General features: G+C 42.2%; 1 protein-coding gene across 3 annotated transcripts in view; it reads right to left on the reverse strand.

The window, feature by feature from the left end:
• The window catches only part of CUNH11orf49 (chromosome unknown C11orf49 homolog), a 225,976-nt gene that overhangs the window by 147,032 nt on the left and 62,349 nt on the right, over window positions 1-16,595 (reverse strand). For all 3 annotated transcript variants that reach the window (XM_045291035.1, XM_045291034.1, XM_004708346.4), the window contains exon 2: window positions 4,391-4,493. In XM_045291035.1, the coding sequence (XP_045146970.1) occupies window positions 4,391-4,493 (103 nt within the window). The remainder of the gene's footprint in view (window positions 1-4,390; window positions 4,494-16,595) is intronic.

Below are 16,595 nucleotides of genomic sequence, written 5' to 3' on the forward strand. Positions count from 1 at the left end.
GAGCAAACACCACCACAGACAGGGGAACAACTAGGGAATTAAAATCAACAAGGAGGACGTAGAGAGCCTGAGGGTGTTGGCGTAACAGCAATCTGACAGGAATTATTAAAAGGCCAAAGTAAGGGGAGCATGATGGTGGGGCAGGAGGAAGGTAAAAGGAAACAGAGGAACGCTCTAGGTAGCAAAGCTATGGCTAGAGGTATACGCATAGGTGTGTACATATGTAAACACATTAATTCATAAAAATAGAGGTATTGGCCTATTTACATATATTTATATGGCATTACGCTGAGGTACTGGACAGATTCAGGCCTCTACTCATACCCTCCCTCAATGCAAGAACACTTTGTTCTAACAAACAGGCATTCTGTGATGCTCACCCTCCTGGCACAATCGCTGAAGAAAAAATGGGTGCATAAGCAAATATGGGGGAAAAAGCTGATGGTGCCCGGCTATCAAAAGATAGAGCATCTGGGGTCTTAAAGGTTTGAAGTTAAACAAGCAGCCATCTAGCTGAGATATGTTCTCTCGTGTATCCCTAAATAAATCTCCATCAGTGAAGGTAATCTGTGTACTTCTCCTTACAACCGAAATGGACATCATGAAAACTCACCAAGAAGTTGTAATCATTAGAAAAACAAAAACAAGATACGTGAGCATAAGAACGGACTCTCCCAGGCCCACCAACCAAGCCCACGGAGTACTATTCTTTTCTATGTTTGTATGTGGAAGTCAGGCTCCCTGATGCCACAGTGTTATAACTATCAATTTAACCTGTGAGGAATAGATTCCAATTCAGATAGGAATTCTCAGATTTCAGACTGGGTTTCCCTCATTATTATTTTCCAGTATCTTTGAAAGCCGCATTTCTCATTTTATTTTCACCACAGACTCTGGTCCCACTGTGCTATGGTTTCCAAGTGACAGCTCCACTAGCCCCCTTTCTTTGGGCAGATTTCTTCAGAGGTCCTGACCAGACACGGACACTCTGTCTATTCTTAGAGCAGCATGTCTAAAGAGGTATTTCTTTTACCTTCGACTGGTTAAAGGACAACACTCGGAGGCAGAGGTTGCATACAACATAAAAGAAAATCCTCTGGGGTTTCAGAGCCTTCTTTCAAGAGTGGCCAGAGGAATGTGATCTCCATAGCTCACCGTCTTGCAGACATAACACACAGTACAGCTCAGCTACTCATGTTTTACATCTTATCCAGATTTGCAGGAACAATCACTGACTTGTTGGAAAACACCCAAAACCAAGGAGCGACAGCACAGGTGAGAGGGCAAGCCGACCCAAGACGAAAACCAGCAGAAAAGCTTTCCAGAGCCAATTTCAAAGAATACCGTTATCATCACTTAAAGATAAACCAAACCCGCCTTTCCCCACCCACCACATCATTTGAGGTATGAACACACCTCACGGTGTGAACTTGAGAGTGGAAAGTATACCATTCACATGTATGTATGTATGTATGTATGTATGTATAAATAAAAGTGCTTCTTGTTGGGTAGGGCCAGTTTCAATGACATCCCTCCACAGGTTAATACTAAACACTTAAATTTAAAAGGCCATCAACTGAGGTCACTAGATAAAGCAATGTAGAATACAGTTCATAAAGGAGAATTCAAAGTATTGTAGAAATTATAGCTAGATGAGATGTCAAAATATTATCTGGGGAGGTCACAGACAAGGCAATGAAATAGGCTTTGCAGAATGCAGTTCACAAGGGAGAATTAAAAGAATTGTAGAAATCATAGCTAGACAATATCTCAAATTAGTATCTGGAGAGGCCTCCAGCAACATTGGGCAGTTCAGTGACCTGAAGTGGTAAATAAGTGACCAAACCAGACTTTACTCTGTCACTTGAGAATTTGAAGAAATTGGGTTTTTGTTTTTGTTTTTTTAACCCTCTGAGCCTCAGTTTCCTCATTTATAAAATAAAGGTTGTAGTAGTACCTATCTCATAGAACTGCTTTAGTGGTCTGTTATAACATATACTTGTACTACTATTGTTGTTATTAGGATTTAAGGCTTTAAGCTCCAGTGGTATAGTAGTTAAAATACTTGGCTACTAACCAAAAGGTTGGTGTGGTGGTTCCAACCCACCAGCTGCTCTGTGGAAGAAAGACAGGCAGTCTGCTTGTGTAAAGCCTGGGAAACTATTTGGGGGCAGTTCTAGCCTGTCTTTTAGGGTCGCTGTGAGTCAAAATGGACTCAATGATCTCTTTTTATGGCTTTATCATACCAGCCTCAAAGCCGAGATAACTAAGGCCCAGACAAAATGGGGAATTCTCCCAAAGTTCTAACTAGGACCATGAAGTTCTTCTTCTAGGGTCCTACTCTTTTCATTTCACTTTACCTCTCCTTTGAATCTGTACAAAACTGAGCACCCAAGACAAGGATTTTCACAAAATAAATCAGAGTCGAAATAAGAAGCTTCTATCATGCAGATCTTGCGGACCAAATACTACTTACCGTTCCACCATATATCTTCATCTCTTAGGTCTTTTATGTTATTAGCCTTTTTTTTTTTTAGATTCACAAAATGACTGGACCTCAAGTCAATCTGGTTTCTAGAGTTACAGGAGTATCAAGTACATGTCACTCACGTACATTGTGTCATTTTTCATTTCCTGGAGATAAGAAACAGCTCACTTGGCAACTAGATTTCTATCAGCTCTGTGGAAAGATCTTAAGATTGATAGATGTGATGTCCAATGGCATTTTAAAGCTGCCATAAGACTTATTCTTGGCTTTTTGGGTTCAGTATCAGTTGCACCGCCTGGTGGAGTGCCCTCTTGCTACACACATAGTCTACAGTTCTCATGGCATAATGCAGGGCTTTATCAAAAAGAATAAAAAACAAAGGGTGAAAACAGGCAAAAGTCATCACTAACAAAATAAGAATAAGAATAAATCATAAACAGTAACTTACAAATGTAGATTCAACAGGAGAGTCAACAGATATTTACCAAAAATGTATTGCTGTCTATTAAGTGTGGTGGCAGGCACTGGGAATATGATGATGAAGAAACAATGGCTACCCTGAAGGACTACTGTACTAGGGAAGAAACATATTAAGGAGGTTGGGGAGGGAAAGGATTTAAATTGGAAAAAGAAAAAAGCCAAGAAGAAGCATTGCCCCCAGAAGAGTCATATTTCACTTGGCAAGGAGCCACAAGAGTGCTGGTATGGATTAAATGGCCTAGAAATTTAACCTCTAGGCTTGTCAGTTCTGTAAAAGCAAGCAAGGCTATTCAATCTCAGTCTTTATTCCCTGCCCACCTCATTTGCTACAGCCCACACACACCATGAGAACAAGCAAGATTCCTTGCTCTACTTCGTCTTCTTTAGAATACAGTGGGGGAAAGGCCCAGCTGTGCTCCCACAAATCCCATTTTCCCTATGAATTAGAAAGTCGGGTCTGTAAGAAACCGAGATTTTATTTACAAGACCTAGAGATCAGAAAAAGGGGTAGGGAGAGCAAGAAATTCCAAACAGCAACTCAAGTGGAAGCCGTTAGAACAGTCATCTGATCTCCAGGAGACTCTGAGGAATACCAAGGAAAAGTCTATTTTCAAGGAGGATAGCTTGGAGTTCATGATTCATTTTAAATTGAATCCTGTATGAGGTTACCCTTCCTTTCTCATAATAGCCCTAATGAACCAGCACAAAAGGAGAATCCAAATGACTATATCGTGCTGCAAGTTAAAAAAAGCTTTGTATTTCTTCAGCAAAGCCTTTGAAGAAGACTCAAGGTGTTTTTAGAGAGACAATATCATTCAGTCTAAAAATAGTTGTATGTATTTTTGGTATTTTAAAAGTACTACAGCACCCCCAATAAAATAATTTTTAAAAATCCTACAACAATAATCATTTTTACTTTCTTACCCCAAAAATGTGCTTTGCAAAGAAATATGAGCCTCCAGAGAATAGCTAGGAAAGATGTTCTACCTCTAAAATGATTCTTAAATGATTAAGACAACCTGTAGACAGAAGGTTGCAGAGGAAACCATTTCTATGAGAGAAACGAACCACGAACAACACAGATGAAAACAACACCTACTAAAGGAAGCCAGGGAGAGTATTCTGAGTAAGTGCAAGCTGCACACTATCAGAGGGATGCAAAGCGAGAGATCTACTAGATCAAGGAAGCAGTTGCTGAGCTACTGCAGTCCTAACCATTCATGTGGCAGATGGCTGGACAGAACTAGCTGCATCACAGGCATGTTCCAAAACATGTCTGCGCAGCCCTCAGCCAAGCCACCCAAACTATTCCTTCACTGCCATCATCCAACCAGCATTGCCCCACTCTCGTCATCACCCACCCCCCTGCTTCCAAGTCCCTCGTCTGGGCTCGCCCCATTGGTAAAGCATTCGAGTACTTACTATTCAGTGAAGAACCTGGCAATGCCGTATTGGCTTATATCTTCCTTGTTCTCTAGCAGCTGGCACACGGCATCCTCCATGTATGTGAGGACATGTTGCTGAGCTACAAGCAAGAGGGAAAGAAAGTGAGAGAGGGAAAAACACTAAAGTTCTAATCTCAAGAGGAAATCAATCGAGGTGTTGACACATCATTAGGAAGTGGGTACAGCAAGGACAAACCAACCTTTGTGGCCTGAGTTATGGTTTCAACAGATAGAATAGGAGATGGGGTAGAATGTGATTTACTTCTGACTGACTGCTAGTTTCAGCACCAACCCTTCATTCTTCATCTAGGTCTTAGGCTCTCAAATTTGGCTGATCACTGGAACTGCCTGGGGAGCTCGAGCAACTACAGATCCCCAAACTCCACATGCAGCCTAATGAATCAGAATCTCTGCGGGGAGGAGCCCAGGGACCTGTGGGTTCACCAGACTCTCAAGTGATTCCAATGATTCCCCAAATTTGGGAACTAGGATCTAGGTCACAAGTTCCCAAACTTACCTGACCTTCCACCCCCTTTTCAGGAAAAAAAAAATACTCAGCGCCCCCATTGGCAGTTACAACTTTTGTATGATAGCCTATAATCCAGAACAAAATATAAGCACCTGCCTTTGCAGCAGGAACTACTGCTATGTGTGATTAAAGCAGACTCAAGAGAAGCTCTGGCACCATTTAACATCTACACCTGGAAGGTTTCTCCTCATGATCCTGCCACTCTCCTGCACATCTCAGAAGTGGATCTCAGGGAGTCTGGGACTCCACACCTGAACTGTAGATGATGTGGTTGTAAAGAAAGGTGTTCTTTAAAAAGAAATTTTTTTTGACTGATAAAGTCAATGGATAAAGTAAGGACTTTCAATGTTGGTATACACAGAGTTATTAACCTTAAATAAATAGGGTAATAAGACCATGAAATATGTGTAACTCAATTTATGAGCAATCATGTTTTCTATATTGATTACGACTGGCATGTGGGATCTTAAAGGCTTGAAGTTAAACAAGCAGCCATGTATCAGGGAAGCAACAAAGCCCATATGGAAGAAGCACACCAACCCGTGTGATCACGAGGTGTCGACAGGATCAGGTATCAGGCATCAGAAGACCCCAAACAAACAACCATTTTAATGCAGATGAGGGGAGTCGGAATGGAGACCCAAAGCCCATCTTTAGACAATTGGACATTCCCTCACAGAAGGGTCACATGAAGGGATGAGCCAGCCAAGGTGTAGTATAGCACCAAAGAAACACATCATTCCTCTAGTTCTTTAATGCTTCTGCCCATCCCCCCAACACCACCATCATGACCCCAGTTCTATCTTACAAATCTGCCTAGACCAGAGCATGTACACAAGTACAGATAAGAGCTCTCAACACACAATACAGGGCAGATAAACCCCTCAGGACCAATAATGAGAGTAGGGTGTACCATTAGGGTAGAGGAAAGGTGGGGGTAACCGATCACAACAATCGACGTACAAATCCAGCTCCACCCCACCCTCAGGACGAACAACAGAAATGTGGGTGAAGGGAGACAGTGGATGGTGTAAAATATGAAAATTAAAATAATTTATAAATTATCAAGGGTTCACGAGGGTGGGAGGGAGAAAAGAGGATCTGATACCAAGGGGCTCAAGTAGAAAATGTTTTGGAAATGACGGCAATATATGTACAAATATGCTTGACACAACTGATGTATGGAATTCTATAAGAGCTGTAAGAGCCACCAATAAAATGATTTATTAAAATAAATAAATAAGAAACTAAAAAACAAAGAAATCCGTCTTGGAAGAAGTACAAACAGAATACTCCTTAGCGTCTGGGATGGCAAGACTTTTTCTCACTTACTTTGGACATGTTATCAAGAGAGACCAGGCCCTGCAGAATGATATCATGCTGTGTCTACTTAAGGGGCAGCAAGAGAGAGGAAGGCTATTGACAAGCTGGATTAACACAGAGGCAGCAATACCATAAAAATTTGGGGGATGTGCATAGGGTTGCTATGATTCAGAACTGACCTGATAGCACTTAACAACAATAGCAACATATGCTGACGTTAACAAAAAATAAATACTGATTATGCCAGATCCAAAAAATAAAATAACCAGCCACTTGATCACTATCACCTGGAGTTGTTCAATTAGATTTCTAGGCCCATCCCAGACTGAGTAACCTCAAGTTCTAACTGGGGGGTCTTTAAACAAGCAACCAGCCTAGGTGCTTCTTATGCACTGTGGTTCAAGAACTACTGGTTAAGAACTTGAGTTCTGGAGTGCCCACAGACTTGAATTCTAGTCTCAGTCCTACCACCACTTTCTAGCTGTGTGACCTTAGGCAAATTACTCCGCAGGTCTGTTTGTTCATTATAAAATGGGGATACGCCCCTTGCAGAGGGGTCTCGGGGAGGAGATGAGCCAGTCAGGGTGCGATGTAACAATGATGAGAAATACAACCTTCCTCTAGTTCCTAAAGGTTTCCTCCCCGCTCCCACTACCATGACTCGAATTCTATCTTGCAAGACTGGCTGGACCAGAGGAGGTACACTGGTACAGATAGGAACTGAAAATACAGGGAATCCAGGATGGATGAACCCTATAGGACCAGTGGTGTGGGTGGCAAAACAGGGAGGGTGGAGGGAGAGTAGGTAGGAAGGAGGGAGCCAATTGCATGGAACTGTGTGTGGCCTCCTCCCTGGGGGACGGACAGCCGAAAGGTGGATGAAGGGAGAAGTCGGACAGGGCAAGATATGACAAAATACCCATTTATAAACTATCAAGGGCTCATGTGGGAGGGGGGAGCGGGGAGGGAGGGGAAAAATGAGGACCTAATGTCGGGGGTTTAAATGGAGAGAAAATGTTTTGAGAAACGATGTACAAATGTGCTTTACACAATTGATGTGTGTATGGATTGGGATAACAGTTGTATGAGCCCGTAATAAAATGTTTAAAATAAATAAAAAATAAAATGGGGATACGACTGTGTGGTGGTGTTGGGTACTGTCGAGTTGGTTCCGACACAGAGACCCTATGTACAACAGAATGAAGCACTGCCTAGTTGTGCAGCATCTTCACAATTGTATGTTTGAGCCCACAGTGCTAGCTAGCCACTGTGTATTTTCATGCCTTCCAACCAGAAAGGCTATCTCCCAGCACTATATCTGACAGTGCCCTGCTGCTGTTTACAGGGTCACCGTGGCCAGAGTTTGCAGAAGTAGATCACCAGGTCCTTCTTTCTAGTGTCTTAGACTGGAAGCTCCACTGATATATTTCCTGCGGGCATTTGAAATACCAGTATGGCATAGCTTCTAGCACCACAGCAACCAACCCGCACAACAAACTGACAGAAGGGTTTCAGAAAAAACTCATTGGCATCAAGTTGATTCCGACTCAGTGTGCCCCTTTGGGTTTCTTAGACAGCAAATCTGTCTGGGAGCAGAAACCTTCACCCTACTCCCGCAAAGCAGATGGTGGGTTTGAACTGCTGGACCTTGCAGCTCAACACCAGTGGGGCTCCTTGAGAGATGGGCAGTGTCTACATATAGGATTGTGAGAATTAAATTAGATGGTGCATATAAAATACTAAAGTGCCTGGCACATTGTACATGCTTGATAATTAGTTTTCTTAAAAGTCTATCTCAAAGGATTGGTGGTGGCATTAAATGACGTGTAACCTCAGTAAAGGGCGCAAGCCAGAGCTGCTTCTACAGCAGGTGGTCAACAAATGCTTGTGCCCCTGGCCTGAGTTTCATCTTTAGATATGAAAATTATATCCTCGCACGATTCACACAGAAGCATCCAACTCAGTGTTTCAATCTGCCATCCACGATAAATCTGGAAATAACTATCTTCTGTAGCAGTAAGCAAGATCAAGAAAACCCAGAGTGATAAATATCTTGCCAAAAATCAATTCCATGAAGTGGCTGCCAAGGGTGTCATTTGCCTCTTGATCATAGTTTTCAGCCCTCAAGAAAAGATGAGAGAGCTACCTACACTTTATGAGAATGGGTGCTTCACCAGCTGTTCCTCAAGCCCTGGTAGCTAGTGAAGTTGTAAGGCAAATTAGCTTAACGTAAGCCCAGTCTCCTTTTGACGATGGCCAGCTAAGGTTTCACATTTGCTCCAGCCTACTCCTGTAAAGTTACAGTCTCGAAAACCTCCAGGCAATTCTACCCTGTCCCATAGGGGTCGCTATGAGTTGGCATCGACTTGATGGCAGTGAGAGTGAGTAGCCCAGATGGAGCCTTAAGGGCACGGTTGGGCTGCTAACCACCAGTCAGCCATTCAACTCGACCTGCCCCTTCAGGGGAGTATGATGAGGTAGCCTGCTCCTGTAAAGATGGACAGCCCCTGAGAGCCCGTGGAGCAGTTCTGCTCTGTCTCATAGGGCTGCTGTGCTTGGGAACAGACCCCATGGCAGTGGGTTGGAGTTTCTGGTTAGAGCCCAGATGAATGACATGCCTCTATGCTGTTAATTCCATATATAAAATGCATATAAAAACGATAAATGTATTGTTTGTATGAGTGGGTCCCCAAACTAACATCAACTAGCCACTGCCAACATTCCCCAACCACTCAAAATGATGTGACAATAAAATCAGTGCTTCACTAATGGAAATTGTTTCCCTGAGAAATAGCCACAACTGAGAGTGAATGTGACATTGTTTTCAAAATAGCATTCATAATTAACTACATATTACATTGGGAAGGAAAATGGCCAGACTACCATTTAGATCTTCTTTTCAGCTCTATAGTCTCCTTCACTTCTACCCCAAAAGCCCTGGCCGCACAATAGTTAAGTGCTTAGCTGCCAACCCAAAGGCTGGGGGTTCAAACCTACCGGCCATTCTAGTAGGAGGACAATGTTGCGGTCTGCTTCTACTCTGTCTTACTGGGTCACTAGGAGGTGGAATCCACAGGTTTCTTGTACTCACTTACCTTCCTTGGGCTATGTGGACTTTTCTGACTTAGGACTACTTAAGGTCAGTACAGGGTTGCTTTCTTGCTGTTGTTGGTGGAAATGAAAGAGCTCCACTTAGAAGAAAATGCAGTTGCTTTTTGTTCCTAGCCCCCGGTACTGAAAGTCAGTGAAAACCCTTCACAGGAGAAAGGCTTTCAAAGCAGTTAAAATCAAAGTATTTCTGTTCTCCTAGAAAAGAGGGGAAATTTTCTGGAAAACAGACTTTTAACCCAATGATAATAATAATGAAGGACTATATAGTTCTGGTTTAATACTCATCTATCAATCCGATGCATAGAGTTTAATATAACATATAACCATAATCATCATCATAACAGCTACCTTTGTGAGCACCTGCCTGTATAGCTTACTGACCAACAGTGTGCTAATTGTTTGACACACATTATTTCATTTAGTCCTCACTACAATTCTGCGAGCTAGGTTATGTGTGTTTCATTTCCATCTTACACATGAAGAACTGAGATTTGGAGAATGTAAGTAAGCAGTTCAAGATCAAGATGAGTAGCCAGAGTTGGAACACAGGCTTGTTCCACCTTAGAGTTGGAATACTAATACTGAGTCTGTGATATTAGCACTCTACCAACTGGCTTCATAGCTAGTACTTCCAGATCAGCTGTGGAAGTAACTATCTTCAATTCACACAGACCACATGATTGACTCTGCTGATACTAAGCTCACCTGAGTGATGTAGCCTATTTGTGCATATGTGAAAGTACAGGTATGTGTGTGTGTGTGTGTGTCCTGTCCCCACCTGCAGAGTGCTGTGCATGCCCATCAGCATTTGTGTGAAGTTAGAACTTGTCCCCAAGTTTCAAAGTTCACCCCACCCACCCCAAGTACACAAAGTAGAAACAGACAGCACCGCTGCTGCTCTTTCCAGGCAGAGAGGGAGTTGGGGGAAGAGAAGGCCCTTGCGCAGAGGCAGGGGGTCCCTGCCAGTGTGAAATCGCAGACCAGTCTAAAGTGGAGAGGCTCTCTAATTGCTACTCCCTGGTGGTTTCCTTCACCTGCAATTCTTCTTGGGCCAAAGTTCCCTCTGTGGTTAAGTGCACCACCCAGGCCGGGAAAATCCTTGCAGTTTATCAAACTTCAATGAGACTGAAGTTCAAAGCTCTTGCATGGTCATAAAACACAGAAGGTGTTGTTTTATATTATTTCTTAAATGCAAAGGAATAGGCTTTAATTTATGTGAATGATTAAAGAAGAGAAAAATCAGCACACCTGCAACCCTGAGGGCAGAGATAGCTGGGCACCTTGGCTGCCCTCTGAGGAATGGAAGAAAGGAAAGCCATTTCTGATCAGCTTTCCCTCCGCAGCAAGACTGGGAGTCAGTTTTCCAAAGGGCACCAGCACAGCTCTATGTCTTGAAATCTACACTTAGGTCCAAAGATCGTGTCTTAGGCTCACTGTAGGAGCTGAGCATTTATAACTCAGGCTGAACTGAAAATCTAGGTGAAACCCAAGTGCCAAACCAAAACCAAACTCACTGCCATCAAATCCCTTCTAACTCATAGTGACCCTAAGACTAACTCATAGTGAAGTGATTATATGGAGCTCTTTGTAATATGTTCCCCCTATCAATCCCATCTTCCCTCCACCCTCCCAGTATTGCCCCTCTCACCACTGGTCCTGAAGGGATCATCTGTCCTGGATTCCCTGTGTTTCCAGTTCCTATCTGTACCAGTGTACATCCTCTGGTCTAGCTGGATTTGTAAGGTAGAATTGGGATCATGATATTAGGGGGAAGGAAGCATTTAAGAACTAGAGGAAAGTTGTATGTTTCATCCTTGCTACATCGCATCCTGAATGGCTCATCTCCTCCCCGTGACCCTTCTATAAGGGGATGTCCAGTTGCTGACAGATGTGCTTTGGGTCCCCAATCTATACTCTCCCTCATTCACAATGATATGATATTTTGTTCTTTGATCCCTGGTACCTGATCCCATCAACACCTCGTGATCACACAGGCTGGTGTGCCTCTTCTCTAAGACTGGAACTCTTTATGGGAGTAGAAGCTTCATCTTTTTCCAGAAGAGCAGCTGGTAGTTTTGAAATGCTTACCTGTGGTGAGCAGCCCAACATGTAACCACTACACCAGGGCCCTTGGCACATAGTATGTGCTTAATACACATGAGCAGGCTTTAGAAAGTTCATGGGAAAATTCCATGGTCTATTAACTCCATTTTCCCGCAACTTTTTGAAGCCTCCCCATATTTGCCATGATTTTTAGTTTCATTGTTATTATTATTTACCCCTCCTTGACATTGCAAACCCCACAATATAGTAATGGATACCAAGAGACTAACGTACTCTAGCCCCTACCCACTTATTTAAAGTTCTAGTCATTCAGCCAAGGCTATTTACAGATTATCTTCAAGGATTCTTGGGCCTTATAAAACCCTACTTACACATGTAGTACTATATATATAATCATATAGTCATTTCAGCTATATCCTCTAAGCTTGTGGGAAGCATTTGCTTATTAACTGATAATTACTTGGGAGGCTCTAGTTTATATGGGGAAAGTCCAAAACTATTTCTTTTTACTCTCTTCCCAAACATAAATACCATCAAAGGCTTAGCTGTTTATTTCACAATTAGGAATCATATTTGGGAATTTTTGCTTGAGGGGCCTAGAATTTCCATTTACAATATTAGTTAGACCACTCCTGGTTTGGTTTGGTTTATTGTTATTATTTTTATTAGAGTAGAACTGTCCCATATGGTTTCCAAGGTTGTAAATCATTTTATGGAAGTACACTGTCGCATATTCCTCCCGCGGAGCAGCTGGTGGGTTTGAACCACATACTTTTAGGTTAGCAACAGAGTCCTTACACTAGAATCAACTAGTGTCACTGAAAAAACACTCATGTGAATTACTATTATGATAGTAATAAATAGATGTTTGTCGAGCTAAATTAAAATAGTGATCTCAGATACCAGAAGTAGTAGCTCTGTTAATCCACCACCTGAAAACCTCATCATGGAAAATGTTTAGAAGCTGCAAGTGCAGTATTATTGACAATTTACTAACAAAATATGATATTTTAGCATCGAGGTACAAGTACTCACAGAGACCTTCTGCTTATCTCTCTCTCTCTCATTGCCATCGAATCAATTCTACTCATAGCAACCTGTCCTATTGGGTGTCTGAGGCGGTAACTCTTTACAGTAGAAGGCCTCATCTTAGTGATTTGGAAAGTTCATGCACCTCACTCCATCTGCAATAAGTGACTTTCCAAGGCATTCTGCATGATAGCAAGGCTATTCATATCCTTGGTCTATGTTCAGAGGAGATTCACAGAGGCTTAATCCATGTGTATTTCCCTTTTACTTTTTTTTAAACTGAAACAACTTTAAAATGGGTCAAAAGGGAGATCAAATGATAAGATATTACATTTAAACCTAACTAAATCTGCCATAATCGACTTTACAATGTTTTCTATCTGGTAAGAAGTCTATTCCCGTCCCTCAACTATGATCAGAGGGAATTCACTGGAGGCTTACTCCATGTGTGGACCCTGCAAATCATTTCATCTCCCTTTGGACTCATTTTAAATTTGTCCAGGTTTTTAAATTTTCTGCTTTTTGTTCGATTGAGGTTTTATCTGTTTTACTTTGTTATTGTTGTTAGTTTTATTTTATTATTTATTTTAGTATGTGATATCCAGGCTAGGCGAATCTATCTATAGAGGTTAATACCGTGTTTCCCTGAAAGTAAGACATCCCCCGAAAATAAGACCTACTTACAATTTTGCCTCTCGCAGAAATATAAGGCATCCCCCTGAAAATAAGACCTCCCTGATAATAAGACCTTCCTGATAATAAGCCCCCCCCAAGCTACTGTAACTCTGGGCTCTGGACCATAGCGGTGGGCGCAGCTGTGCAGCTCACTGATGGCCGCAGCGCAGCCGGAGAAGACAGGAAGTACGAGGTCTCTTTTAATCAGAGAGCCCACGCCACTACCAGGACAAGCTGCCACCTGCTGCTCGCTCTGCCCTGATGGAGTCTGGCTGACTCACAATTAGACAGTGAGTCGCATGGGGCAGGAGCTTGACACATTGTGTGGAAACATAGGGGTGACTGAGGTAGGCGGTAAATATCTGATAAAGGAGTTGGGAGATGTCTGGTGAAAGTGTCCACTGGCACAGGGGTGGGGGAAGGGGATCACTTAAAATGGCTCTGGGGTATCACTTAAAATGACACAGGAGGATCAGAAGGGGTTACAAAATGGTAATCCCCGCCTCTGATTCTCCTGTGTCATTTTGATTCCTCCCTCTGATCCTCCTGTGTCATTTAAGTGATCCCCCTCTCCCCATCCTGATACGCCAGTGTCATTTTTTTTCACCCCTAGACATGAGTGCAAAAAGAAAAAGCTACTCCATGGAGTACAAGAAAGGAATCGTGGAAGACTCTTGGGGCCAAAATCGTACTGCTTTCTATAAAGAGAAGATACTGAGTATCCCATTGGTCCGAAAATGGCGAGCAGAATATGGTAACCTCATTGAACAAGTAGACAAGGGAAATGCTAAAAAGCGCAAGTGTGGATTAGGTTGGCAACCATTATTTTCCAGGCTGGAAGACCTGATCTGTGAATGCGTTGTTGACAGGAGAGTAAAGGCTTTGGTTGTGAATAGGGCTCAGATTCAAGAATTTGCCCTTGCAATGGCACCACAGTTTGACATAGCCCCTGAAGACTTCAAAGCATCACAACACTGGCTGGATAATTTCCTTCAGCAAAGTGAACCGTCTTTGGGAAGATCCACAACATTGTTTAGGCTGAAGATGCTCATGTTATTAAGCGAGCACTTGCATTCAAGTCCTTTATTGATGATGCTGACTTCTCTAAATACAGTCTTTGCAGCATGATTGCTGTGGATGAAACTGCAGTGTTTATGGGCCAATCTTCTCAAACAACAATTGAACAGCGGGGTGCCTCCTCAGTGTACATTCCCTCCACTGCTTATGAAAGTGCATGTGTTTCCTGCATTTTGTCAATTTGTCTGGATGGCACTAAAATCCCACCTTTAATCATTTCTAAGGGCAAGAAAGAAAAGATTGAAAGTGTTTGGGGCATTTTTATTCTTAAAACTGAAAAAGCCTGGGCCACACAAGCAGTTATAAGGAAGTGGGTCGATTTAATGCTGCCGCTTGTTATGCAAGGGAGTCAAAGAGGTCTGCTAATCTGGGGTGCAGCCAGCACTCACCAAGATAAAGACATGAAGACATTTCTTCACGAAAGAAAGATAGATCAAATAATGATTCCCGCAGGAATGACGGCCTATCTCCAAACTCTTGATATTGCAATAAAAAGCCATTCAAGACAATTTGCACATGGAAATTAATGACTACACTGAAAATAAAATTGGGAGAAATCAGTGTGGAAACTTTGTGAAACCTAAACTGCAACAGGTTGTGACTTGGGTGAAGAATTCTTGGGAGAAAAATCACTGACAGTTGCATTGCAAATGCACTATGAGCAGGCTACCTTAACAAGAAGTACTCATTTAAGGACAGTGCTATTGTTAAGCATGAGAGATTTGGTCCACTGATTCTGAAAGAAATGGATTCACAAGAAATTCACCAGGAAATTCAGGGTTTGGATTGTTATGATGATGTTCCAGAAGATATGATTGTCATTGAATAATATGACTGTCATTGAATAAATGAGTAAATGTACCACATATTGTTGTACATGGAAATAATGGTAGTAACAAGAAATGCTTGATACTGTAGGATCACAGTTTGTCTGGTTATGCTTGTTTGTGATGACAACTACTACCATACCATATACAGGTAATAAATGTCCCTTTTTTGGGTTCAACAATAAATGTGTACCATATTTATCTTCATGGAAAAATGACATCCCCTGAAAATAAGACCTAGTGCATCTTTGGGAGCAAAAATTAATATAAGACACTGTCTTATTTTCGGGGAAACGGGGTAGTTCCTTGAGGTTACTACAGGGGAGCATGGGGGGAAATGGGGAGCTAATAACATTGAGTACAGAACAAAGAAAATGTTCTAAAACTGATTGTGGTGATGGCTGTACAACTCTTCTTGATGTGACTGAACTACTGAATTGTACAACATGTGAGCCAATAAAACTGTTTTCTTTTGAAGCTAATGCACCTCAAAAATTAAATCTTGCCATTCTCCCATCTTCACTGGTAGCCCTGGTTTAGGGGTAGGGTGTGTTACGGTGAAGCACTTCACCCCCAGACATCTTTGATCTTGTACTAATGTCCCGTGACAAACAGGGATGTTGAAATGAGGGCAGTCAGCAGAAGCACTCCCTACAGCAACCCGATGAGGTAGAGACGGACCTTTTTGGAGGGTTAGTGAGGTTAAGGAATCTGCCCAAAGTTTAAGTCAATGGTTGAACTGGGATTCAAGCTTGGCACTCACGCCAAAGCTAATACCCTTCCACTCCACTGCTTATCAAAAGCAGAATAAAATAAGAAAAACCCTGCTTTTAGTAGTAGGAAAGGCACTTGAGTTAGTCCATCTGACAGTTATGTGCTACCATAATCCTTTAATTAAAAAAAACCAAAACAACAGCATGCTTGTTTATCATTACACATGTGGCTATATTTTAAGGGTCGGTGGGGGGAAAAAAGAAAAAGCTAAAGCCTTCTTTCATTGGGATGCCCAGTGTCAGTCCCCTCCCCATAGACAATGACTATTTGAAATGTGTTCTCTCCAGTATTAAAGAAATACAGAGTTCTGCCTTATTTTTAAGTAAGTGAAATATATCTTGCTGCACTTTGCTTTTTTCCTTCTACTTGTCTGGAGATTTTAAAAAATGAAACAGTATGGATCTAACTCACCCTTTTAAGAGTTCTCTGTTGATAAATATTTCCCTGATGACTGCCATACTGTGAAATACATCCTTGTTTTCACTGTGTGGGAGACTCTTTTATATGTGTCTTGGTGCCTGGGTATACGAGTTCTAAGGCTGGTTTTGTTCTCAGGTATCACTGCGTTGGTTCTGACTCACAATGACCCTGCATGCAACAGAAGAGTGCCGGGCCCTGCATCATCCTCAAAATCATTACTATGTGTGAGTCCTTTGCTGCAGCCACTGTGCTGATTCACTTCATTGCAAGTCTTTTTCACTGAGCCTCTACCAACCATGGCCTTTCTTTTTTTTAATATCATTTTATTAGGGGCTCATACAACTCATCACAAT

This window comes from Echinops telfairi, unplaced genomic scaffold (genome assembly GCF_000313985.2).
Source record: "Echinops telfairi isolate 266 unplaced genomic scaffold, ASM31398v2 ScPeMD7_60;HRSCAF=208, whole genome shotgun sequence".
NCBI lineage: Eukaryota > Metazoa > Chordata > Mammalia > Afrosoricida > Tenrecidae > Echinops > Echinops telfairi.